General features: G+C 40.1%; 2 protein-coding genes across 12 annotated transcripts in view; one reads left to right on the forward strand and one right to left on the reverse strand.

Moving 5' to 3' along the window:
- The first annotated feature begins 834 nt into the window (after positions 1 to 834).
- LOC309373377 (kinesin-like protein KIF20A) lies at positions 835 to 27,683 on the forward strand. Of its 5 annotated transcripts, none has more exons than XM_081917524.1 (19): positions 835 to 919; positions 1,696 to 1,807; positions 2,477 to 2,554; positions 3,558 to 3,677; positions 5,987 to 6,125; positions 6,207 to 6,391; positions 8,271 to 8,367; positions 9,023 to 9,196; positions 11,029 to 11,140; positions 13,718 to 13,789; positions 16,344 to 16,490; positions 17,712 to 17,877; positions 19,578 to 19,748; positions 20,500 to 20,639; positions 21,974 to 22,139; positions 22,691 to 22,796; positions 22,879 to 22,934; positions 23,277 to 23,396; positions 23,848 to 24,753. In XM_081917524.1, exons 2-19 carry the CDS (start codon positions 1,697 to 1,699, stop codon positions 24,088 to 24,090), a joined length of 2,403 nt encoding a protein of 800 aa, XP_081773650.1. In that variant the 5' UTR covers positions 835 to 919; position 1,696; the 3' UTR covers positions 24,091 to 24,753. The 5 variants fall into 5 exon arrangements, 4 of the variants coding, with proteins under 4 accessions (XP_081773650.1, XP_081773652.1, XP_081773651.1 ...); XM_081917525.1 differs by lacking the exon at positions 835 to 919 and adding an exon at positions 27,522 to 27,683 and having other exon boundaries at positions 1,503 to 1,807; positions 23,848 to 24,107; XM_081917526.1 differs by lacking the exon at positions 835 to 919 and having other exon boundaries at positions 1,502 to 1,807; positions 23,277 to 23,400; positions 23,855 to 24,753.
- Positions 24,690 to 27,696, reverse strand: part of LYN (LYN proto-oncogene, Src family tyrosine kinase) — a 46,398-nt gene continuing 43,391 nt past the window's right edge. For all 7 annotated transcript variants that reach the window (XM_081917558.1, XM_081917555.1, XM_081917556.1 and 4 more), the window contains exon 13: positions 24,690 to 26,365. In XM_081917558.1, coding sequence (XP_081773684.1) covers positions 26,163 to 26,365 — 203 coding nt within the window. In that variant the 3' untranslated portion in view covers positions 24,690 to 26,162. The remainder of the gene's footprint in view (positions 26,366 to 27,696) is intronic.

The raw sequence follows: 27,696 nt of genomic DNA on the forward strand, positions 1-27,696 counted from the left end.
AACAGCCCAAATCCATGCATGCCCTTCTTTTAGAAGTTTGTTTTGTTCAATGGAGCTTTCTCCCAAGTAAGTGTGCAGAAGATTGCAGCAATTTAGCTTGACCCTGTTCAATGTTAGGTAAGCCTGAGAACATTGGAATCAATGGGCCTAAGCTCTCCTTTCAGGACAAGCTGCAAGTAAAACTAGGTATATGAATGAAAAGAGGAAGCAATAATGGAATAAAGGCATTTTTTGAAGTAATGTATTGATAGGTGTAAAGTGTTGTGCATATGCAAGTTTAGTTAGTAATTAAGTAAGTTTTCAGAACCAGGAGCTAATTCTTTTTATCTCACATTCTGGGAATTGGTGTTTTTTATGGGAGGCAATTGAAATACAGTTTTTTGCCAGCTCAGAAGTGCTGTTTACCATGCCTTTATCTTCCGGCTTGAAAAAAGAATAGATTTGTTAGTACAGGTGCCGTTAACTCTGTGCATGCACTGAACTACTCTTCTACATGCTGAATAGACATTGATGGTGGGTCCAGATTCATTTTCTGATGTCATGTACACATTTTGTAGGCTTCGATGATATGTCTTTAGTCATTCTGGATCTGTAAAATTAAGAGATTCTTGCTCAACATCAGAAGCTGGGGAAAAGACTGTAGCTCAGGAGCAGAGCATCTGTATTGCATGCAGAATGTCTTAGGTTCAATTTCTCACAACTCCAGGGAAGACTGGGAATTGTTCTCTTTTTGAGACCAATTGGAGAGCTGATGTCAGTCAGTGTAGACAATGCTGAGCTAGGTGTACCAATGATCTGACCCACTAAAAGGCCCTCCCTTATGTTCCAGTGCTGCCTGGCTTAATAGTGGACCTGTTGAGACTTGGTTGCTGCCGCTGTGCTTCATGAACATGGCTACTTATAGCCTGTTCATGTTCTGGTGAGCAAAAACAAAACAACAAGAAAACCCTTGATTTCTTGGAACGATAGCAAAGTGCGGAAGGTGGAACCAGGAACCTGGACTTGAATTCCAGATCTGCCATATACCTGTACTCATTTTTTAAACCTTGACAAATGAGTGGGGAAGGAGCAGTCATTGCTAATACAGTGGTACCTTCGGTTACAGATGCTTCAGGTTACACACTCTGCTAACCCAGAAATAGTACCTTGGATTAAGAACTTTACCTCAGGATAAGAACAGAAATCATGCGGCAGCAGCGGGAGGCCCCATTAGCTACAGTGGTACCTCAGGTTAAGCACAGTTTCAGGTTAAGAACGGATCTCCCGAACGAATTAAGTTCTTAACCCGAGGTACCACTATAGTGATCTTCCTTTGGTGCCTTGTCCTGGCTGTGGTTTTTTCTCGTTTGGAAAGGCTCCGAGAACTAAATTCCTTGTCACCTACTATTACTTTTTGGTTAAAATCCATGTGGGTGGATTTCCTTCACATAGCAAACATCGAGAATTGTAATATTGAGTTGGATCCAGAGTGAATTAGTCATTTATATCAATGGGACATCCCTTAGTTACACCTAACTTCTCGTGCTGATTTCAGTGCAGCCGAAGTAGAACTTAGTTGTTGTAGATACAACCCATTGACTTCACCAGGAAGTGATCTAATGTCCATAAAATATGTATATATACACTTGTGTCTTGTTTAAAAGTTGGATAGTGTACAGACCTGCTATTTCTTTTCCCCATCTTATACGGTAAAAGAATGAATTGTCAGGAAAGACAAAGAATAACATCCACTGCTGAGGGTATGGCAGAATTGATGTCTATGGACTCGTCAGAAGTATCCAACACCAGAGATGAGCAGGAAGAGGAGGTGGGCTGCTTGCTATTAATTTCATAAACATTTGTGTGGTTTTCTATTGGTTGTGCATAGCAAATAGTATGAAAACTCTGTTCCTTTAGACATATATTTCAAAGACTAAAAACCAATCTGCAATAGACTTCGGTATAGCCATTGACTTATCAATACCAACATGGAGAAGCTGACTAGGGCAAACAGGGGCAGTTGTATTTAAAATGTACTATATTAAATTCTAGAAATTTATCAAATGAAGACGCAGCTATTAAGACTTTACAGCTTTTGAAATATAAAACTTCCACTCAGTTTTAACTTTGCAGTGAACTAAGTAGGGGAAGCAGTCGGGTGTTGGATATGGGCATTTTATTGGCGTTTTCACTGAGTTCAAATAGGATTTGCAAGACATATAATACCCTCACTGTGCCACTCTTGGTTAAAAATGCAGTTCTATAATTGTATTCTCAGGGGCGGGAGGGGTGGAGACTATCTGAGTGTTAAAGAGAAGGAAAGTTTTAAGGTGGAGAAGTCATCTTTTTGAGCAGAAGTCAAAGCTTAGGCAAAGCATGAAGACAAACGACAGGATGTTGACGACTGATAATACTGAAGTATAGTGATGTATAACTTTAAGAACCATCTTTAATATTTTCACAGTTTCAGCCTTAATTCATTATTCTTTTTTTTAAGGCGATGTATCAGCCACTGAAAGTATACTTGAGAGTGCGGCCGTTTTCTAAGGCAGAGCTTGAAAACAATGAAAACCAGGTTAGTTGTGAAATATGGCATCATTTTTTAAAATCTTTTGTGGGGAATTGGATTCAAAAACAGTTTGGGAAATAGAAATCTTTTACCTATTTTTTGTCTGTAATATGCTGTTTGGTGGTACTTACCTACCCTTCTCCAAACTCCATTGTCACAATGAGGTTACATTGCCTTAGTATGCATATAGTTAGTTTGCTTATACTTGCTGTGAGTCACCCTTCACAAGATTTGGACACTAAAACAGTTGGATAAGCATGACATATATAGCAGTCTAGGTTTTTAGATGATGATGCTTAGATAACTGTACCACTGAAATGCTCCAATGAGATTGTTAGAAAACTGGCTCTCTTGCACCAGAGCATGGGTAGGCAATGTGGTAACCTTCAGAGTTTGTTGGGAGTCCCACTCCCATCAGCCCCAGCCAGCATAGTCAGTGATGATAGGAGCTATAGTCCAATGCCATCTAGGGAACACCATACCCCTGATGTTTGAAACTTTGCATTTAACTACACTACGTCAAAGTGCAGCTTGCACACTGAAGCTGCATGCATACCACACATTTAAAGCACATGACTGCCCCTAAATAATCCTGGGAACTATAGTTTAAGGGTGCTGAGCAGGGCTGGCCCACTCAGGAGGCAAGGTGTAGCGGCAGCTTCAGGCTGCATGGGGTAACAGATCACCTTGTTCTTGATGTAGATTTTCCCTCGCCCCTTCTAATCTGGTGAGGAGGGGATGCCATTTTAGTGCCAAGTTTTTTTGCTGGTCCTGGTGCTGAGAATTGTAGCTCTGTGAGTGGTGAACTACAGGTCCCAGGATTCTTTGGGAGAAGTCACCTGCTTTAAATGCACTTGAAAGTACAGTGTTTACACAGCGGCAGAATCGCATGCACCGAAAGCTCACAAATGAAACCACGCCAGTAAGTGTAAAACAGGTTTGTAGCATGCAATTTAGTAAGCAAAGAATGTTTTAGGAAACTGGTTTAAATAACTTGTGTGCTCTTAAGGACTGTTTGATTATTGAAAATCAAGATACAGTGACTCTTCACGCACCTAAATACTCTACTGCTATGAAGAACAGTGAAAAGGGAATTGGACAATCAGCACATCAGTTCACCTTTACACAGGTGAGTTCTCCTCCAGGGCCAATTTCGGTGAAAATAAATAAATAAATAAAAGTGCATAAAGCAGACTGCATTAAAACACTTGGTGTAGGCTGCTCCTGTTTCTGTAAGTAGTGAGAACTCAGAGCAAAATATAGCTAACTCTCAAACAGATGCACAGGACTTCAGCCTTAAAGTGCACCATTACATTAATTGCATGCCGCTTTCCTGTACTGTATAGTAAAGTTCTTAAAGGTGTTTATTCTTTTGAACTTTATACCAGTTGTATGGAAAGTGACAGTGGAACAGCGAAAATGGATTCTACATACGCACATGGTGGCTAAGAGACCAATACTGTTGAACTGGAAGAATAGAAATATGATTCCCCTTAATCAGTGGCTTGACAAACATGACAACATTAGCAACATATGAGCAGACTGTCTATGGACACAGACTTTCTTTGGATAAATATAATATTTGTAACAACTTTATACAGAATATATGAGGTTGTTGTTAAAGAAATTTGTGTTAGGATAATAAGACTATACACATTTGTATATTTGTGGAAATGTAATGGAATATTTTTCTTTAATTTGAATTTCATTCACTTTTTTCTTTTTCTCCCTTCTCACCACTTTTCAATAAATGAAATTCTTCTAATAAAACATCAACAATACTTTTAAGAGGGGGGGGCCACCAGGTGGCGCATTGGAAGATGGCTGACAATAACATCTCTCTGACCCATACGAGGTAATTAAGAGGCTGCTATGGGAAGTATGCAGTCTTCCTACCCCCTTAAGGAGGTGGGGGGCTGCCTTGCCTGCGGTGTCCACAATGCACCCCCGGGTATGTGAGATGGGGGTGCCGGTCACTTGGCACGAGCCCTCGATGAGGTCAGCTCTTCCTGACGCTGATTCCAATCAGCGCGTGCTGGTTAGCTTCAGCTCGGAATTATAATTGGAAACATACGATTGGAATGAAGCTGAAGCACATACATCAAGCAACGCTCGAGAGATAAGACTGCTGATTAATGGATCTCTGTGACCGGGAGTGACGGACGGATAAGTAAATCTTCTGATGAATCACCATTAAGAGACTGTATGTTTGGAATGAAGGGGGGTGGAGGAAAAAAACCTTTTTTTCTTTGCATTATGTGATATTAATAACCCTCCACCCCAGAAAGAGATAAGATCGTTGCGTTTTACTAATCACAAGCAGGAATTCAAGAGCTGTGTGGAATGGATTATAGCTAAAGAGATGAATGGTAAACAATGAGAACGGAGGAAAATTTTATGACGCAGTGTAAAGTGGCATCTCGCTAAGACAGGCTTGCCTAAGAAAGAAAGACAGGGGGAGGAGAATCAGGATCATTGGAATGAGAAGGAATGTGATTTTAACCTGACAGAGCCTCCTGAAATATTTGGCAAGCCTGAGAAAAATAAAGGACATACCGAAGATTAATTTTTTATGGAAGTGTGGAATGGCGGATATCCCTGAGTGATATGATCTTTGGAGAACACAAAACCCACACAGAGGATGCCTGTTTTTAATCTGCTTGTGAAGATTATCAGAGATCGCAAAGAAAGGAATATACGATAACAACAAGAAGATGAAGAAAGTAATAAAGGACTATCTGGATTGAACTGGATAGAATTGTTTAATTAAAGCAGCAATATAAGTGATGTTTGGACTCGTTCGGAGCTTGATGTATGGGTACCCCCAACAAAATTTAAAATTTGGCTGTATAATTTGGAATTAATGTGATTTGGATAATGTAATGTGTTTGGCCTGTTAATAAAAATTCATTTTTTAAAAAAATACTTTTAAGAGGATTCAGTGGTGCATTGCTCTGAGGATCAAATTGGCTGTGGCATGGTATGACGTGTCATAAGCAAAGCAATTAAACTGCTTTTCTGTGCCAAACTGGATGCAACATGAATCTATAAATAACATATTTTATGGGTTTTTTAAAAAAACATTATCACTAGCTGCTGAAAGTTCTAATTTGGATCAGAATAATTACACTTGGATTTGGAGGTTAACCCTTCACCTCCAAGTCGTTCCCCATTCTAATCACCCTTTCCCCAAAGTTGCTATTTGCCTCATGGGGAAAACCATATAGGTATCATTTGACTTCATGAGGCAAATGGCAACTCTGTAGGAGAGGGAAGGACTGGTGGTGAGAAAACGTTAAGCTCCATGGTCCCAGCTTGAAGTAGGCCCCTATGGATGCTGCTATTAACACTTCAGTTAGTCAGAGATCCCACTCACACCTCATGTGTACAGTTTGCTCCTCACTGTCCCTGTAAAACTTTTTCCTATTCTCTACTTAGGTGTTTGGACCAGAGACTTCTCAAAGTGAATTTTTTGAAGGCACAATGAATGACATAGTAAAAACTTGTATCAACGGAGTGAATGGACTTGTGTTTACCTATGGTGTGACTAACGCAGGCAAAAGTTTCACTGTTCAAGGTATCCAATTATTCTTCATGGGGTCAAATACAAACGATCTAACAATGGCATGTATTTAAAAGAGGCTCGTTGTTTCTGCAGGCTGCTCAAAAGACGGTGGTATCCTTCCCCGCTCTCTTGATCTCATATTTAACCATGTAAGGGGAAGACAGTATCCAAAGATGAACATAAAACCATGCTTCAGCAATCTTACCAAGAGGCTAAATGATATGCAGGTTAAGCAAGAAGAATCCATCAAAGCTGCCCTTCTTGCTTCTCTGAAAGAGGTTAGTGGCAAGCACCCTCCCAGATCCTGCGTTAAAATCCACACCATGTAGAACTACACATTCCTTGGAAACCCCAACAACAAATTCATACAGCCTCTCAAGGGGCCTGGTTTAAGGGGGTTCTGGACTATAGCACTGCTGTAGTTCTTTGGGTTAGATTATGTGGGGTGGAAACACCGCAGCAAACAGTGGCAAGAATGGGCACTGGTTTACAGCCATCTTAATTTCCCCAGAATTCCTCTGGATCCTGAGATAGCCACCTAATCTTGCACTTCTCTTTGAAACACTGGGACATCTTTGAAAAATGTGGGTGAGATTAAAATGTTTTGGAAAGGAGGTTGGCACCACTGGTTATGGGGCTTTATGGGAGCTGTTGGCTCCACCATTGCCACATTATGCTGATAGAGAGCAGGTTCTCAAGCTTCCGAATGCAAATGAGGTGGTGGCCTTGCTTCTCATAACTGTAAGAAAGGCGCTGGGGCGTAATTTGATTAGTAGAATGTCTGTCATCTGGTGGGAGGGCCTTAAGTGTTGTGCTCTGGAATTGGCCCCTCCCTTTGGGTGTTCAGTTCAGTTCAGTTCGATGGAGGGCCAAGTTTGGCCATCACTGAGGTAGAGAAACCAACTGTCATTCTTGCCTCAGGGTGTTGTTTTAATTTCTCTCAGACAGTATGTTATTGTGTTACAATTTTCTTTATTATTAAAACTTTGTTTGACGTATATGTGAGCCGCTTACTATACTGAAAGAAAAGAAACTCTGATGAAGAATGGTGGAATATCCTGTACTGTGTGAGCGAGGAGATATTCCCAGTTTGATAGGAGGATTGGTGTTTTTTAATTACCCCCTCCCTCCACAACAAAAAACATCTATAGAGAAGGCTTGTGTGCTTGTTTTAAAGTGATTGTTCTGTAAGATGCTTCTGAAAGGTTGGAATGAAAGTAATTTATAAATAAATACTCTGATTTTTCTTTTCTGCATTTGAGACCACTTCCGAAAGCAGGAAACATGCATGACTGGTGTTTTTAGCTTCTTGTGCATTTATGCACTCATGCCACTGCTGTGCATGTTGTGTGCAACAAGTTGGCTTTATTGACCTAGTCTTGTGCATTTCTAAGGTGTGGTAGTTCTGAGTGCTGAATCATGCTGTTCACTTCAGGAGGAATCTTTAGCTATTATGATAATGCAGCAGAGCATCCAAGGGGACTTCTCAAAGCATTTTCCTGTTTGGCATGGAGGTCTATGGAAGGAAGGATGAAATAAGATAAATACCACTATGGATTTTTTCTCAATCCCTTAGATCAGGGGTGGGGAATCTGTGGACCTCCAGGTGTTCCGGGACTCCTGTACCCATCAGCCAAGTCAGCATAGTCAGGAATGATGGAAGTTGTAGTTCCAGCAACATCTGGAGGGCCACAACATACTTTCCCTTTCTTACATATCTTTTTCAGTCTCAACCAAAGTCTGACTTTCATCTTGAATTCTTCTTGGGGATGAAAGTGTTTCTCTTCAACCAGGCATTTGGCTTTTTAACATTCTATTGTTTTAAAAATGTGTTTGTGGGAGGGAGGTTATTGGTTTGTTTTTGTTTTATTATATATTTTGTATTCTCATTTTGTATTTTCCTGTTGTGAACCTCTCTGGGATATTTGGGTGAAGGATGCTATACAGATTTAATTATTATTATTAATAATAATCTCTAAAAATGCACTTACCTTGAATTATTGGGAATATCCCATTCAAAATTGATTTAATTAGAAACTATACCAGTTGCTTTGTTTTTAAAAAACTTAATTGGTGGATAGCTTGCCTCCTGTAGAAATTAAAAGATGTGAATACAGAGTCAGCAACATAACCTTGACATTTTTGTATTTCATCAAGGATACTGAAAATACTTCAAAGTCTATCACATCTTCAAGTGCGTCAGGCTCAACTTCTAGTAGCTGTAGCTCACCAAGTTTTGTTTTGAATGAATCAGGTAATGGGTGAATATTTGTGGTTAAAATGCATATAGAATTGTGTGAAATGGTCGCTATAGCATTGCTTACTAATAGTATAAAAACAGGATTAATTTTTGTAGGATATTGGAAGAAAGAATATCCCTATGTTTATTTATTAAAATATTTGTATATTGACTTTCATATGTAATATCACAAAATGAAATGATTAAATTCAGAGCAGGCATTTAAAAGAATCCAGTTGGTACTGATGTTTAGCAAAGGCCTCCAGGAATAAATGTGTTTCCAGCATGTGCCAAAGTTGTCAGAGGGGGAGGTGGTTCCACAGGAATGGCATTGCTGTTGAAAAGACCCCCCTCCTGGTTACCACTAAGTGAATCACAATGCAACCAGGAGACCTCATCCAATGATTTCAGTGCAATAATGTGTAGTAATGCAAAAGTATGTGCCTTGCACCAAATGCTTAAACAAGAATGGTGCAATAGCTGTCCTGGGAGGAAGTATCCATAAATGAGAACAAAAATTGCACATACCTTCTGCTGCTGTAAGTTGTTTTAAACTGTTTCTGATACTGTGTTTTAATGTTGGAACGCGACCTTAGGGCAAAGGGCAGTTAAATAAGTGTAACCTTACAATAAACAACACTCCCTTTATTCACCATCCTTGAATGTTTAGATTCTGAGGTTTATAGCAAGTGCCCCAGGACCCTAGCATCTGTTTGGGTTTCTTTCTTTGAAATCTACAATGAGTACATCTATGACCTACTGGATGTAGTGCCTGCATCGAAAAATCAGAAGCGCAAAGTTTTAAGGATATGCGAAGATCAGGGAGGAAACTCTTACGTAAAAGGTAATGCTGCAACTTTGGTGGTACTGCTTCAAAGGAATAATTACTCTTTTGGGTCCATCTAGCCCAGATGTTTTCAACCTTTTTGAGTCCACGGCTCCCTTGACCAACTACATTTCTTTCTGTGGCACCCCTGTGGGGTTCAGGAGCCCAGTTATGTCACCCCTTGCCTCCAGAGCTGGCAGCCTCTCACCCTTGTCAAGCACCCTCCCTTGTGGAGTGTTCCCTCAGCCTCCTCTCCCCTCTCCTTGGGACTCCTATGGGCAGCAGCTGCTGCCATCCCTGGTCTCTTGAGCTGCTTCCCCCCCCCCCATCGCCCCCAAAAGAGGTGTCTCTCAGAGGCACCATTTGCCTGCAGAGCTTACAGCCAGGGCTGATGCAATAAACAGCTGTGCAAGCCTTTGGGAGGCAGAGATGCAAGTGGGTGTCAGAAGAGGGAGGGAAGGAAAGAGGGACAGAGGCCAGTGTTGCCTGTGGCACCCCTGACTATCATTCATGGCACGCTGGTTGAAACCCACTGATCTAGCCAAATACAGTGGTACCTCAGGTTAAGTACTTTATTCGTTCCGGAGGTCCGTACTTAACCTGAAACTGTTCTTAACCTGAAGCACCACTTTAGCTAATGGGGCCTCCTGCTGCTGCTGCACCGCCGGAGCACGATTTCTGTTCTTATCCTGAAGCAAAGTTCTTAACCTGACGTACTATTTCTGGGTTAGCAGAGTCTGTAACCTGAAGCGTATGTAACCTGAAGCGTATGTAACCCGAGGTACCACTGTACTATTTCTTGGACAGTGGACAGCTTCAGCTGCATGAGGAATCTCTTGACACCAGGGGGCGCAGCTTTCCCACTCTCAGCCAAATTTAGCAAGTAGTTGCAAGACCAAATAAATGTACAGAATGCACTTGTAAGCCTTGATTTCCATTGTAAACAATCTAAGGTGTAATGAAGTTCGCCCATGTTTTTGTTATGTTTTATCTTGAAAAGGTTCCACGGATGGATTGCTTTCAGCTGTTTGGTTATAGTCACTGAATACAGATGGCCACTTATGGCTCCATGTGCTTGAGAATGGTTAACCTTCCCCCACCATTTTTATATCATGGCTATTTGTGCTGTTAAGGAGAACCTAGGGGCATCTGTAGTGCTGGTGAAGGAGTTTCTGAATTCAAAGCCAACACACATCCGTTTTCTTCCCTCCCCTGTTCCCTGCCAGCTGCTTTTAAAGCAAATTAAGAGGTGCGAGATCAGTTATTGATCACCAAAATCTTGTTCATCTTGCATCTAAAAATAATACTTCTATGCTGCCCCAACTCGTGAAGACAGACATGTATTTAAAAATATGCCATTTTGTTTATGTATTACTGTTTTTATTCAAAAATCCAAAAATCCATACTTTATATCTGTGGTCCTTCAAATTCTGGTTTGATTCCAGTTTAGTATAATTTTAAAAACAATAATATTTATTGCTTTCTTACATTAGGTGTGGCTATCCTGTGACCTTCCATATGTTGTTGGACTACATTTCCCATCATCCCTGGCTGGGGCTGATGGAAGTTGGAGTCCAAGAACATCTGGAAGGTCACACAGGTTAGCCACCCTTGCTTTAGGCTGCTGCTGTTTCAAATCTATCTTGGTCTCCATTATGTTCTCACACTTAGGTTGTAACCTTACACCCATTTATGTATATAAGTAAAACTTTTTGAACTCAGTGGGTCTGGTTTCTTGTGTAAGCAAGTAGAAAAGTGCTGTATGCTGTAAACGTGCCAAAATGTTTACATACTGCTGTTTTTCTGATGGTTATGCATACTTAATTGTATAAAATACCTTATTTCCCCAGACCTAAAGTGGATCAGTATAAAGAGTACAGATGAGGCTTGCAAAATTCTTAAAGTAGGAAATAAGAACAGAAGTTTGGCATGCACCAGGATGAACCAACAATCAAGCAGAAGGTTTGCAGTCTCATTTTAGATGTTCTTGTTCCTTAAGGAGGTGGTGGTCGTTATTGGGTTGTTGTTTTGGTTTTGATTGTGTATTTTTTGGTTTTATATTTTGATTTTATTTTGTGAACTGCCCTGAGACCTCCTAGTATAGGCCGCTCTATAAATTCAATAAATAATATTTATTGAATTAGGCTAATGGCATTACTAAGACCACAATTAACTATGTAGGGTTTTAAACCAGGGGTGGATAGCTGTGTTGGTGAGAGCATAGTGCTGATAACGCCAAGGTTGCAGGTTTGATCTCCGTATGCGGCAGCTGCATATTCCTGCACTGTGTGGAGTTGGACTAGATGATCCTCAGGGTCCCTTCCAACTCTGATTCTATGATTTATGGGCTCACAGGCCAGTTTGGGCCCATAAGGCCATTTCCCCGACAGCATGCACACCTGTCTACCAGCTGATGCTACTGGGTGATGACAGCATTCTTCAAATAGCAGCTCTCTGTGCCCGTGGCAAGTTGCACACCTGGATGTTCCTGTTTTTTATACAGCACTAGGGGCTGCTGTTTAGATCAAAATCTTAAAACCTGCTTGATGTGTGCAAGTCACTGGCAGAACCCAAATGAGGATGAATTGGTTCATATCCTGCGACAGCAATGCCCCTTTCTTGTTACGAGAAGGATATGCTATCTTGGACTTCCTGGCTAGAAGGATCTCTGCTTGTGGAAAAATCAGTGATTAATGTTGAGAACTATCTGTTCGTTAATGATCACTCGGCTGCAACTGTGTTGTGGTGTTTCCTAGGAGACTTGGAGAAGGAGACTTAGCCCTTCTTAATTGCAGAAGGGGCCTGTCTAGCCCTGATAGATAAACAAGACTAGAGCATGGCCATTCACACCCAGAGTCCAGCCATTTTTGCTTTTGGAGAGAGAGTGTGGATATCCTAAACACTGTATTCTTGACTATTGCCCTTTATCCTTTCTACTGGCACTAGATTTATTTTGGAATCTAGCTGCCAATTTTCAAGGTTACTTTGTATTTGGTGTGTTGGTTTTTATTTTTATTTTTACATAATCTAATTTAAAGAAAAAGTAATATATTGCCTTAACCGTAGCCCCTTAACCTCTCTATAATTAGCTTAAAAATAAGCATATGGGATATACCCACATGCCAAGTTAATTTCCAAATATTTCCTCCAACCCAGGGAAAGTTTGGAAAATATGGGACTTTTCCCATCTTAGGGGAAATGATGGGACTTCTGAATTTGTCCCATTGATCTGCATGGACCTTAGACATAGCTAACTTTTTTCTGATGAATGCTTTTGCATGTTAAAAACTGCACATTGAAGAACAGCACGTTAAGAGTATTATGAAGCTTTGGCATCTGAATATAATTCTAGGCAGAGGTGTATCATCAATTATAGAATGGTATGGTAAAATTTGGGACTCTGCTTTAATGGCTAAATTGACCTCCTTTATCAGACTCAAAGGACAAAATTAAAGTTGGGATATTTTCAGGCAAAAATGTTTTATTGATCATTATAGGAGATATGTTATCCAGTGCACATTATGGAGTCTTGATGTTTTGATAGAAAGAAATCTATTTTTCTATGGGTGGCTTGCTGTATTATTAAACAGTAAGCCCACAACTTTCATGGAGCTTATGTTCTGGGGATCACGCCCAAAGCCAAAATTATGTATAGTCAAAACACATTGGGTTCAATGGTGGGTGGGATTGCCAAAGTTTCCACCTCTGGATGCCCACCCCTTTTCTGACCCTTTTCAAATTTTGTATAACACATTTTGGCCAAGCCTGTAAAGATAAATGTTCGTAAGTTGCTTGTGTGCTGTATGCCAAAATTTCAGTTAAGTAAAGTTTATATGCATTATCTCAATATGACTAATTGTAAGATACCTTCTCTTCTCTTCTCTCTTTTTTTAAACACCCACCCCATCCTATTTTGAGATACCATCTCTTTATATCTTCTACTTTTTTAAAGCTATGTACTTTGTAATATAAAAGGAATAAAAAACACTAAATAATATTAATACTTCCAGACAGATGTCAAACACATATATATGTGAATTGATTATTCAAGCACTACATCAGTTAAGCCCCACAGGAGAAAGTAAAGAAGCACAATATAGAGCATAAAGTAAAGGTAAAGGTACCCCTGCCCGTACGGGCCAGTCGTGTCCGACTCTAGGGTTGTGCGCTGATCTCACTTAAGAGGCTGGGAGCCAGCGCTGTCCGGAGACACTTCTGGGTCACATGGCCAGCGTGACTAAGCGGCATCTGGCGAGCCAGCACCAGCACAGCACATGGAAACGCCATTTACCTTCCCGCTATAAAGCGGTACCTATTTATCTACTTGCACTTAGGGGTGCTTTCAAACTGCTAGGTGGGCAGGAGCTGGGACCGAACGACCGGAGCTCACCCCACCGCAGGGATTCGAACCACCGACCTTGAAATCAGCAAGTCCTAGGCACTGAGGTTTTACCCACAGCGCCACCCTATAGAGCATAATACAAAGTAATTAAATAATGACATGATTAAAAAATTGAACTTGTGTCTCTTTTCCTCCAGTCACAGTATATTTTCTATTCGACTGCTCAGCTTGAGTGATGAGAGTGTGCCACGAGTTCTTGGAGTCTCTGAGTAAGTGGTTTTTTTGCTTCTGCTAAATATGTACTACAGTGAATCTTCCTTTGTGTGGAGTTATAGCAAAGTTGTTGAGGACAAACTAGTGTTCTCAGTTTTAAACTATGCTAAAGTGCAAGCATTTTTTTTACTGGCCTATGGTTGGAGCTCCTGTCTTTGGCACTGGAACAATGTTGAGACTTTGCTTTGTAGGTCTCACTGCTTTCCTGGTGCAGAGAAAGTTGAGGGAAGACAAAATCTTCTTCTTTGTAAATGTGCTTGTACAAATGCCACAGTGTGTTTTGATTTTGCAGTATGTAGATCTTTTTGTCCTTGTGTTTGTGTAGCTTCATCTATCAAGGTGAACAGGGTAACTCAGTACACAAACTGATTGTATGGGAATGTCATGATAAGCCAAGGTTTATAGCAGGTAGAGAACCTTCAGCCTGCAGGCCAGGCCAGGCCAGGCCTGCCATTAGTTCATATTTGGCCTACAAGGCTGTTTTTCACCAAACCACCTGTGTTCTCCAAACCATCATATGTGGTGTCAGGTGTGAGGCAGGTAGAGAACACACCTACTAGTGCACAAGCTTTGGCAAGAGAAAGCAAACTTCAAGCCTGCTGAACTGGCTGCACTAGCGAGTTCCAATGTTTGCAGAAAGCAGGCTTTGTGTCAGGCTTCGGAGAAATGGCTCCCCCCCCCCCTTTAGCTGTGCATCAGCAGAACAAAGCAATTACCTTGCCAGTTTAAAAGTGTTTAATAATCACAGCAAAAGAACAACTCAGCCATTCTGGGAGTAAAGGTGCTCCCAATTAAGTTTTCCTCCTACTTCCCCCCAAGTCATCTCCGTCACTTCCCCCCTCTTGCAACCTGATCTCGCAACCACTGGAGCCTTCTGTGTAGCAACCTTATCAGCTCTCCTTGCCCTTGGAGAGAGAGGCTGGACACTTTCCAGCGAAGAAGAGTCGGTTATCTCTCTCTCTCTTCCTGTTCTGCTTCTCCTAGCTGTTCCCCATTCAGCTCTGCCCAGCTGTTGTTTTCTGAACTATGTCCCTCTGCAAACCAATTCTCTAAATCTATACTGCTCCACTGTTCCTGGGTAGCTTCAGGATCCTGGTTAGGAGCAGGAAGAGGGGGAGGTTCCCACAATTCCTCATCAAAGCTGTAATCCTCAGTCTGGTCTCTGACCCTTTGGCTTCACCGTTCATCAACAGATGGGTGGAATAGTCAAAGGCTTGGGCATTTAAAGCATCTCATGGGATGCTTTTTTTTTTGCAAGAGCTGTGTAGTACTTTGAAGTCCTGATTTTGGAACCCAACCACCTGACATCATTATGATATCAGCTGATTGACAGGTGGGCAGCCTCCTGCATCAGGTTTTGTCTACAAGCCTAGAATTTTATAAGGGTCTGGCCCACAGAGCCGAAAAGGTTCCCCACCTTGGTTTCTAGTGCCAGGAACAAGCTGAAGTGAGCTAAGTCCTTTAGCATACCTTCTTTCCCATGCAGCTGGGAAATCAGAAGCATTCACTTCAAATTCTAGTTAGCTACAATTTGCTGTTTTCTCTGTTTGTGGAATTGCAGTCAGCATTAACTGTTCAGTTAAGTAACAGATTAACAGTGCTACAAAAGGGAAACTGTCTTAAGGTGTCAAGGGATATTAATATACAGTAAACCCACAACTTGCAATTAATTGCAAGTTAAATGCAATTAACTTGTGTGTATTCAACTTTATGTGCATGGCAAAATAATATTTTTATTATTTAGAATAATAATAATTTATTATTATTATTATTATTATTATTATTAGAAACGGGACAGGATTTGGAGGGAAATGAGCTTGGCAATCCCACCCACCATTGAACCCAATGTATTTTGACCATACACAATTTTGGCTTTAGGGACAATCCCCAGAACGTAACCCCTGCATAAGTTGCAGGCTTACTGTAAATATCACATCAATCTGTATTGCATGTTTACTTGTTCTGTTTTCGTAATTGATATACATATGCATTTTATTGAGATTTTAATTTTTTAAAAAACCAAGCCAATTTGATCACCTGTAGTTTGAAGTTGATTTGCTTCAAATTAATTGTAAGTCTTGATCACAGTCTATCGTTCCAGGACAAAATGACAGTAAAAGCTTAGAAACTCCTCCTCCCGACAGGATGGGGCAGTTCATTGCAGCTTCTTACTGTCACAGTAATCCATAACTTTGTGACATGCTTATCAAAAGCTGAAGGTGGCCATTGGAACACACTTACCCCAAAACACAGTAAAAATACAGGGTCAATAATAAAAGTTATTACTTGACAGTGTGTGTTTTACTTGTTAAAAATACTATGAGTCTGTGTTGTACCAGGCTACCTAAAATTCAAATATTGATTGATGGATTGAAAGATTGATAGGAAGTCCTTAGATGTTTTGTGTTGTGTCTTTGGTTTGTTGTGATTTTGTTTTCATTTTCTCCATTTATTCTTTACTTAATCTTTTTGAACTGTATGTAAAAACGCGAATAAAAATTAATTCCAAAAGAAAGAATGATATTAAAATCAGCTGCATTCTTTGTACAGACTTTCTCTCTGTGACTTGGCTGGATCAGAACGATGCCATAAAGCACAAACCTTTGGAGACAGACTGAAAGAAGCAGGCAATATTAATAATTCTCTTCTTATTCTTGGAAAATGCATTGCAGCTCTAAAGCAAAATCAAAACCCTAAGTAAGTGACAAAAGTAAATCTTCACACCAGTTTCACATAAAACTGTTTAGTCTAACCTATTGTTATACGTTTATATTCCCCAAGAAGCAAGGTGTCTGTTTCATTGGATAAGAGTGCTGAAAACATATTTTAACATTATTATTTTCATTTTTTTGTATGCACGCTTTTTATGAGACAGCCACATTATGCTGTCCTCCAGTCATTAACAGCCTGCATTTTTTCTGTGCTGCTTATGCCATTTCTCTGTTTTCAAAAAATCTCTGTGTTTTTTCAGAAGAAAGGAAAAGTAATACAGCCTTCATAGATACAGACAGTGCTTTTTTTCTTAAAAAAATGTTTAGGGGTACTCTCATTTTTCTACTCATATTGAAATACTGCCCCTCAATGAGGCCAAATTTAGATTTACAAAATGTTTAGGGGCATATGTACTGCATCCCCCCTCCCGAAAAAAACCACTGGGTATAGATGCCGTTAGCACACCTTTTCTGTCTTTTGGGGGTTTTGACATGGTCAAAACATATTAAGAAAATCAGCCTAGTACTTCTCAGCAGGCATTCACTATGACCCTTGCTATTTTATGACTCAATTTTGTTTTGTTTTAATCTTTATTTTAGTTATTGCTAAATGATTTCATGGCTATAATTACCGTATATTTTAAATGAAAGAGGTATAGTGCTGTAACACCATAATGCTATATCATTATAGTACTACAGTCATACCTTGGAAGTTGAACAGAATCTGTTCCAGAAGTCTGTTCGACTTTTAAAATGTTTGAAAACCAAATCGTGGCTTCTGATTGGCTACAGGAAGCTCCTGCAGCCAGCCAGAAGTTGCAGAAGCCCCATCGGACCTTCGGCTTACAAATATAGTTTGCAAACTGGAACAGTCGCTTCGAGGTTTGCAACGTTCAGGAGCCAAAACATTTGGGAAATAAGCTGTTCAAAAACCAAGGTACAACTGTTTAGCATTTTTGCAATATAGTGTTATAGCACTATTCTTCTCTTTAGTTTTTAAAAAATAAGTAGATGGAATAGTCTGTTGGCAATAATTGAAATGAATGAATGAATGAATATGAGACCAATCTGTTGAATGTGAAAACAGCTATGTCCTAATAAGTATTTGATGTGCAGATAAAGGGCAGATAGCAATCACACATGTCTGAATCCATGCTTGCTTTTACAAATCATGTTGAAATTAATGTTAATAAAACTTTCCCTTAAGATTAAGGCCAGCATACATTCCCTTCAGAGAGAGTAAGCTGACCCGCCTCTTCCAGCCATTCTTCTGTGGTAAAGGCAAAGCTTGCATGATTGTCAATATTAACCAGTGTGCTTCTACCTATGATGAGACATTGCATGTAATGAAGTTTTCTGCTGTAGCAAAGCAAGTAAGTAAAAGGCTGTGCCCTTCACAACATACCCCATTACCTTGTTTTTTTCCTGGGTGAATACTACTACTACTAATAAATTATAATAATAATTTATTATTTATACCCCGCCCATCTGGTTGGGTTTCCCCAACTACTCTGGATATTAAAAATACTATAAAAAAATCAAACATTAAAAACTTCCCTAAACAGGGCTGCTTTCAGATGTCTTCTAAAAGTCTGATAGATGTTTATTTCCTTGACATCTGAAGGGTGTTCCACAGGGTGGGCACCACTACTGAGAAGGCCCTCTGCCTGGTTCCCTGTAACCTCACTTCTCATAGTGGGGGAACCACCAGAAGGTCCTTGGAGCTGGACCTCAGTGTCCAGGCTGAACGATGGGGGTGGAGACAACCGTTTGGAAATTATCTTCTTTATGAGCCAATGCTTCCTGGCTGAGGTGTCTCCATGCCAAGTAGCCTGTAGGATCCTGACCTCTTTACTAGGAACACTTACTTGCTTGGGCCATCTAACTGTAATGCACGACAACATTAAAAAATGTAGCAGCTAGTCTTACAACCTCAAATATAACATGCCTGATATATATCAAGACTCTTATGTCTTTTGTCGATGTTCTGAGTCTTCAGCTCACAGCAGCAAATATGTGTGTGTGGTGTTTTTGTAGTTTTAAGGCAGCCCTGTTTAGGGAAGTTTTTAATGTGTGCCATTTTAATGTCTTTTTAATCTTGGAAGCTGCCCAGAGTGGCTGGGGAAACCCAGCCTGATGGATGGGGTACAAATAAATTATTATTATTATTATTATTATTATTATTATTATTATTATTATTGGCATACCACACACTCATATAAAATACCAGGGTTGTATACAACAGTGTATACAAATGCAATAAAATATAATATACCATAAAACAGATGGGTCTGTTTGGCTTCAAGAGGAGTCTGACAGTTAGCAGGGAGGCTGCTTGCCAAATGGCTGCTGCTGGTGTGTTCCACATCATGGGGCCAACGGCACTAAATGCCTGGCTTATAGTTGGAGCTGGCCAGGCTTTTAAAACACAGGCAGCAACTACAGGACTCCACTGGGTGATCCCAGAGACTGAGTTGGGATAAAATGGCTCAAGGTATCCTGAACTCGAGTTGTACAGGGCTTGGCATATTAATATAGGGACACAGAACCTGGCCCAGTAACCTATGAGCAGCCAGTGTAGACATTTTAGCAGGGATGCTTTATGTTGTTGGCTGCCTGCACACATCAGCCACCTACCTGCTGCATTTGCACTTCTTGGAGCTTTCAGACTCCGAAAGGAGGATAGAGGGGTGGAGAGTTCAAATTTAAGAAACAAAAGAGCATACCTTACTGCTCTCTGTCTCTTAAATCTTAACCTTACCTCCTCTTTGTGTAAATGGAGAAGACATGCATGTTAGAAGGCTTCAGCAAAAGCACGCACATGCTTGAGTTCTTTGTGTGTATATGAGCTGCAGTGTAAACTGTGAACAGATATGCCATGGCAAATGCATTTAAAGCTTGGTTCCTTAGACAACTGAACTTTTCAACTTGCTTCTCAATTATAATCATTGCAGTGTACTTCCCGAAGTTCTAAAAATTCCCTTTGTGACTTTCCAGGGCAGATAACGCAAAACTACAATTTATTGTGAAATTGTGCTCTTATTTAAACCACTGACACAGTATTCTTTTTCAGGTTATTCAAACATTCCAACACAAAATATTTGATTATTTTCCCAAAAAATATATTGGAAGAGATGATAGGCCTACAGTGCACTTTGATGACATATCTGCAGAGCAGCTTCCAGAGGATTCTTGTATCTCCTCTGAAGAAGAGGAAATAGATATAACTATTATGAACCATGAGGTAATGTTTAAAACTGTTTTCAGATGATCTGGTGCATGCTTACTCAGTAGGAGATAAATAATCTTAATAGTGTTAAAATTAATGGAGTGATTCTTAAATCAATATAATACTTTGTTTGGACTGTTTTGAGTAGTGTTACCTAGCCTAAATCCTTAACAGACTATAGCGGTTAGGGACAGGGAAGAATTTAAATTCAGATTGCATTTAAAGCTGAATTTATCAAATCCACACTTTCTGAAACAAAAAGAGAACTAAAACACAGTCCTTCAGTTTTTCCACTTATCTCAATTTTTTGATGCGGTTCTCCAAACAAACAAGGTTTTACAAATTTCTGCAGAAATATGGAGAACTAAATTTAAGATTGGAAAAATGAGAAACTGAGAGAACCATAACTGGCAGTTCCTTCCATCCCTAGCAGCAGATAGAAAACACTAAGTATTTTCCCATTTGTGTAATGGGTTTCTTAGCCCTACCAACCAGCATGTGACCCTTGGCTGATTACCCCTTAGGGCAATGTTCTCCAACCTTGTGCCCTCCAGATGCTTGGACTACAAGTCTGTGCTGGCTGGGGCTGATTGGAGGCATAGCCCAAAACATCTGGAGAGCACAAGGTTGGGGAAGGGAGGCCCTTGACAGGAGGGGGGGAATGGTCTCCCAGTCCTACTCTAATGAATAGCAAATGTTAGCTCAGGCACCTCGTGCTGTCTTCTGCTCTTGATTCCATGTTCTTAATTTGACTTCATTCCTGCAGGATCTCTTGAAAATGACAGAGATCTTGAAGAGCAAGCTGATTGCAGAGAGGCAAGGCAAGCTGCTCCTTGAGGTGCAAATACGCAAGGAGATGGCCGAAGCAATGTTTCAGCAACTGATGGAAACAGAAGAAGCCTGGAGGTGAGCCTTAAGACTTTGTAGCTGTGAGGAACTGAAAGGCCCCAGGCACCCACCACTCCAAGCATGGCTTAGCACACCATCAGTTCTAGAATAAGGCATCATATTTATGGATGCCTTATTCTAGAACAGACCACTGATGTACCATGATCTTTTGTTTTGTGTTGCATGCTGGACTATTTCAAAGCAGTTGGTTTGAAAATGCCTTGCTTTTCCAAATATTTGTGCAATAGCTTTCTAGCAATCATTTAAATATATTCTGTGATAACACCCAAGTGTTAGAGACATCTGCTATTGTCTCAAGTCCTCTTATCTAAAATGATTTTGTACTACTATACTTGTATGGAACCAAGAACCATGTGTCTTGCACAATGCAGTGGATGGCCAATATAAGAAATTCTATTAGCCACCCTTCAGCTTAATTCAATGTTTATATCAGGCCAACAGCAATGGGGCTGTACTACTAGAGTGATAGGATATAATAACAATAATTAATAATAAATTTATTATTTAATTCTGTTGAATTTAATTATTTAATTCTGTTGAATTTAATTATTTAATTCTGTTGAAAATGGTGGGCATTCACATTTCTAGTTTCTTTCTGAATGGAAATCTGAGTTTCACTGTTCGATCCAGTGCACGTTTACTAGGAAGTAAGGTATATTGTAGTAAATTGATTTTACTTCTTACTATGTAATAAAATTATAAGACTGTCTTCATGCTGCAGTTCACGTGGCCACAGCAACTCCAGCATGATGGCAGACCAGCAGGCTGATGACCAGGGAATCTGTTTAAAGGAGATCCGGAGGAACTTCAGAGAGTAATTTTGCAAACTGCTCTCTGAAGTGTTCCTACCCTCCTTTAAAGTAGGAGGGGCTGAGCTATAAGGAAAGGGAGGTGGCATAGCTGTGAGGGAAGGCTTGGGCAGCCTGTGAGGGCATAGGCAAAGGAGGGAGGGGTAAAGGGAGGAGGGGTTGGCCAGATGTCAGTTACTATGAGGTTAGTCCTTATTTGTACAGGAAACCTCCAGGAAACATGCATGGGACATAATTTGTGATTTCTAGTTATGGGTTGGGACTGGAGTTCTTCCCATTAAATGAAACGAGGGCTTCTATATAATAGAAATGAGATATGAGACATATTTTGACAATTCCTCTGTGCTACTGCTCAGAGGGAAGATCTTCCGACCTCAGGTGCAGGATAGGGAAAAGGGTGCTGGGATTGGAGACGTATGCATTTTGTACCCACCCCTATGTAGGCTTGTTAATTGAATCATTAGTATAGATAATTAGTAATTAAAAGTATTTTGTCTGTCTCTCATTGCTAATACTATCCAGTAAACGCTTAGAAGATCTGAAAGAAAGGTATGAAGAAAAAATGGAGAGTAAATTTGAAATGTACAAGGAGGCCATAAAGAAGCATGCATACATGTGTGCAATGGATCAAATTGAAAACCACTATGTGCCAGTAGAGGAGTTCATTGCTGAACAAGCAAAGGTCGAGGTACTTATTCTCTAAAACTTGTTATCTTTGTCCATTGTACGCGCTGGCATTCTTTCCAAGGTATCTGCAGGAATTCTGTTAAAAGGTTAAGTTGTTAAATGAAAGCTCTGAAAAGTAGGGGTTATATTGGGCTGTGGTTTTTTTGTGGCGGAGAGAGTGATGTTAGTTAATCCTCGTGACTTTGGATGTGCCTATGTATTTTGAAATGTGTGCCCCCAAAATATTTTGACAGGTGTCAGCCAAAAGTACATTGTCTGGTGGTATACCAATAAAGTTTTAGACATGAAAGGGTTCCTAAATATATTTAATGCAGAAAATATTAGACCAAAGTGGGATGTGACACAAATATGTTTGTTTTCCAAAGCTCATCATATTGGATAAGGAAATAGGTGCTAAAAGTTATCTTAATTGTTGCTTAAAGTGATGGGGGGCAGGTGAGAAGAACAGCTAAGCTTTTCTTTTTTTAAAGCACATGCTGTTACTACAATAAAATGTACCATTTGAGTAAATTATTATGATTCAAAATTATTATAATTCATCTTGTTGCTCAGGACAGAGAAATGAAAATACTAGAGTTGAAAGCAAAACTTGGTAAACTCAATACCTTGCCTTCAGAAAGTCCTAATTTAGACTCTGCAGAAGGGAATATTGATCCAGGTAAGCAACCTGCATTCTTGAGCTTAAGGGTTTTTTTCCTGAAAATTGGTCCAAATATTCTTAGCCTTGTTTTGTTTCACAGATCTTAAATGCAATGCTTCAGATGCTTCGCAGGGACAATGTGATGAGAGAGACAAGGTAACTTCCCGATTCCTTCCGTGGTCCCTCCCGATTCTCTGCTTCATTATCAAAATATTTCTTAGAGCTCTTTGATCAAGGGCTGGTAAAATAAGTAAGGTGGGGATGGGGAACCTGTGGTAGTTCGGTTGCTGCTGGACCATAACCCCCACAATTCCTGACCACTGGATGGGACTGATGGGAGTTGGGAGTCTAACAGTATCAGGGTTGGGGGCTACCGGATTCCTAAACCCTGACCCTACAATAGAGCAAAATCATAGTCAGTCAAAGGTTGCAGCAGAGAGTTACACCAACTTGACTCTCCCTTTAAACACTAATCGTAACAATAAGATTCTTTTGCAGCAAATAAGATCCTTGAACTTAAAAATAGAGAAATTAAATGAAATGTTGCAAGATGCCAATGAACTCTACAGACAAGCAATGGAAGAAAATAATAGACTTAAGCAAGTGATGATGCATAAGGTTGGTCACATGGCTACTAAAGCTGCATTTGACTGTTCTCTCTCTCAGCTATTTCTCCTGCTTATGACTGCTATACCTGTTAGTCTTAACCTCCTGCATGACTTGAAACTCTCTATATTTCAAATTTATCAGGATAAGAAGATTAACTTGAAAATGCAATTTTCTGCTCTCTTCCTATTCAAGCTTTTGGTGAGCAAATAATAGAAAATATGAGGTCTTACAATGCATTTCATTATATTTGAAGTAGATTGCTGTACATACCAGCTAAGCAACAGAGGTATCGTCTTGACTGAGAACTGGCGATTTCAAGATGGCCTCTAACCTATTAGAAAATGTTTAACTATTTATTCATTTTGGCTGCTCACCTTCAGAGGATGCCAGTGAGATATATTAAAATCAGTAAATGCCAGGACTCATTCTACCTCTAATGCATCCTTCCATGGCTTAACAGGAAGAAGAAGTCAAGGGTCTTCAAAACCGGGCTAAGCATGGCAATGAGCTTGAAGCCACAGTGTCTCTTCTACAAGAGGAGCTACGTGAAAGCAAAAAACTCCTAAGCACAGATTCAAAGCATCAGAAATCCAAGAAGGGCTTCTTTGCAAATCTGAAACATACCCTAGCAGATGTTCCTAAAACACTCGGTGACAAAGACTCAGAAAAACCTGAGGCATCTTCTACAAGCTGTCACAAGTGACCTCAGCAACATACAAAGTAAGAGAGTAATTAGGATCCTTCTTGGGGAGGGTTTAATGCAGCTACTGAATTAGTACAGGTATTGAATTGATGGTTAATCAGAGAAGGCAAAAGCACTAGAGGCAATTTCTACTTTGAAAATAAAATGCTTTGCTGAACATAAGTTAAGCATGGCTTAAATGTGGCCTCAGATTATCTTGTTGCTGTATAGTGCTACTATCTGCATCAAGAATGCCAGAACACATTAAACACACCATTGATCTTGTACTAGGATAAATTTTGGAAGTTCCCTTGTTTTAAGAAATATCCTTAATGTTCAGATCACAATATCCATTATCTCAGCTTCAGGACCATTGTAAAAATGTGTAGAATGAAGCTACATGAATTCTGTGATTGGATTGAATTGCTTTCCTTGTATGAAGAAATTGGATGGAAATGTGTAAAGCAGCCATTTTATGCTAATAAAAATGTTTACCAATACTTGACAATCAGCAGACAATTGTCTAGGAAGTATAGACTTAATATAGTTGCTGCCATTTACTGTGGTTGTCTCCTTTATCAGGGGGATAACAACTTAGAAAATACTCAAAATCTGCCAGGTTTGAAATTTCAAGAATGCTTATTTATTAAAATCACAATAAAATGAAAACAGTATTTACAGGTTGACAGCCTGGTTGCCAGTTTGTCAACTGGATTCCTTCATTTAAAAAGAGTAAATATCACGTGTACTACAAAAATATTGGTTTGTGCAACTGAACATAGTTAGAATCACAATGTTCCTATAGTAACCAAGTTGTGAATAAGTATTTTGGAAAAGTCTCAGCATGATAGAGAGAAAAAAACAACCCTTTTGGAGAAAGCTGAGGCACAGTGAGATCGCATCCTATTCATAACTTCAGTCCAATCCTGACTTTATACAACTAGTGCCTTTAAACCTGATTTTCAAGTGTCTCCCCGCCCCCACTCCCGCATCCTACTTACGTAATATGTGCAACAAATTGTATAGACTTGGTTATAATAGTAGCTGGCTGTACTTTCTAATGGGAATGTTGTGTTAGTTGTGCTTTTTAAATTTAAACATTAAGTGCTGCCTTTAAAAAGGGCAGCTTTATGAGCCACACTGGTAGAAAGGTTTCTGCCATGACTCTAGGTTACACTTCATTTAATCCCTATCAGATTCCTACTTGAAAACAAACTATATACCTTTAGATCATCTGGTATAAATGTACTGCATTACAGATTCTACAGGTAGGTCCTTTGAAGGGAGGTAATGTGAGCCAGAAAGACTGTTTCTTGCTTAAAATCATGGTTAGCTCCTGGGGATTGGGGGAACCACTCTATTCTAATGTCTCATTCACTTCATTGCAACTGTGCCAATTCCACCTTACTCTTTACATAAGTATAGAAACTACAGCAGCTTTTACTGTTTAAGCCCCTTCATCCAATCCACTTTTACAAGGCAAAACACATTAAAAATGAGCAAAGCTGTCTCTCTAAGCTAGCTTCCAATTTAAGAAAGATGCCATTCCTGTGTTTTCTACGCTGCAGGTGGGCAAGCCATTCCAAAAGTTGCAATTCTGAGCAAATAAATGATGGCTCTACAGTCCTCCCGCCTCCCCTCCCACAGCCTCAAAAGCTTTTCAGTTAAAATAAACGGGTGGCGAGAGCTCATGCATCACTATAGCATATAGATGGGCCCTAAAACAGACCTTTTTTTTTTTTTGAGATGCATGTTATGACTGGAACATGTGGGGCTAAGTTCTGGTTGCTGTCATGAATTGTTGTTGTTGCTGTTTCTCTTCATTACATTTGCAGCTGTCTCCAGTTTGATTTTGATCTTCTGGTGGGTCAAAAGAAGCTGGATACTTAAGAAAAATAGAAAGAAAGTGCCAGCAATAGAGGACATTAAAGCCTTAAGCTGGATAGTGGTCACCTGCAACATTTTCTTGAGCTTCAGTTTCAGGATCCACAAGCAGTTAGGATATCCTAATGCACAAAAGTAACTGGCGCAACCACAATGTCCCATTAAGAGGTCTACACCAATTTGGAGGCAGGAGCTCTTCCTTTTTCCTGTTAGGGCTGCTGCTGATATTGTCCTTCTGTAGCAGTGTAGAAGTCATCAAGGACACTCTGTAAATATTCAAAAGTTGGTCTCTCTTCTGCTTTATCTTTCCAGCATGTTTTCATAATATCATAGAGCTCAGCTGGACAGGCCTCCATGCGTGGCATGCGATACCCACGTTGAAGAGCTATCATGACATCAGAATTACTCATCCCTGAAACGATAAAAAAAAATTCTTCCACTAGTAAATTTGGCTATGTCAGTCTAAAAAAGCAACCCAAACAATCCTAAACCTTCCTCCACCCCTGCATTTCTAATACATATATCAAATCCATTCACTGAATAGTCAAGCTTTTGTTACTGGAGAAAGTCAATTGTAGGAAATTAAGATAATTTATGGAGTCAGCTCCAATGAAGTGCTGCAGTGGGACTTGCTTCTGAGTAAACATTTGATTGCACTGTAAACTGAATGTCAGCTGATCCAAGGCCTCCCTACACTACACCCCTGGTAGGATACATCAGAACCCCCTCTCTGATGTCAGAGAGGAAGACCTTAGGTTGGATCTCCATACCTGCTGCCACAAAACCTCAAGGTGCCCTTGCCCTCCAATGCCAGAGCTCCAATGTTGGCTGGGTTAAAAAGTGGGTGGTATCAAAGAGGGTGCTGGGCAGCTAGGACCCAAAGATTACCTAGCAGAAAGCCAAACTGGTCACCTGTGTTCTCACAGACTGTATGTTTGCATTTTGGCCTTTCAGTGACCTTCCCTAGAGAAGTAATCATCTGCCAAGGCCATTGCATCAGCAGTAGACAATCTTATCTGAGATCTGCTCAATTTCCCCCCAAAGGTACTAAGGATCTGTAGTCCATCCCCCGAGTTTCATCACCTGTAACATTCAGCTCTGACCCCAGGGCCTGCTTTAAGCTTTCCACTCCAGTTATGATACAGTGGTACCTTGGTTTAAGAACGATTCGGTTTACAACGATTTGGAAATAGTGTCCTGGTTTGAGAACTTTACTGCGGGAGTCAGTGGAAGACAGGAGTGCCTGGTGTGCTCTGATCCATGGGGTCACAAAGAGTCAGACACGACTAAATGACTAAACAACAACAAAGAACAGAATCCGAGCAGTGGAAGGACACCGGCGGTGGGAGGCCTCATTAGTGAAAGCATGCCTCGGTTTAATAACGTTTTCGGTTTAAGAATGGACTTCCGGAACGGATTAAGTTCATAAACCAATTTACCACTGTACAGCAAACACACAGCAAAGACTATCATCGCACAACGTGCTGCTGTTGCTGCAGAATATGTTTCTTACATTGAATGAAGCCAAGGCATTCATTCATTGATTCATTTTTTAAAAAATGCTGCAGGGAGGCCAAAGACTCCCACGGTTTCAACCCACATTCCTCCTGTAACGGAGTACTTTCTTAAGTACAGCAACCAATACACATTTTTTATTATCAAAATGTCTCTTGTTGCATGTTTGCACCTTTTCTATTAACTCTGGTACCTGTATAAACTCAGGGCAGATAAGCAGTAATTAAA

This window comes from Podarcis melisellensis, assembly GCF_964234715.1.
Source record: "Podarcis melisellensis genome assembly, chromosome: 7".
NCBI lineage: Eukaryota > Metazoa > Chordata > Lepidosauria > Squamata > Lacertidae > Podarcis > Podarcis melisellensis.

Bases quoted from the DNA above. Each gene is read 5' to 3' on its own strand.
- LOC309373377 (XM_081917524.1), top strand. From the start codon at position 1,697: ATGAATTGTCAGGAAAGACAAAGAATAACATCCACTGCTGAGGGTATG. The intron at 1,808-2,476 runs GTGGGCTGCTTG...CTTTTTTTTAAG, and splicing joins GAGATGAGCAGGAAGAGGAG to GCGATGTATCAGCCACTGAA. The intron at 16,491-17,711 runs GTAAGTGACAAA...CTTTCCCTTAAG, and splicing joins AAGCAAAATCAAAACCCTAA to ATTAAGGCCAGCATACATTC.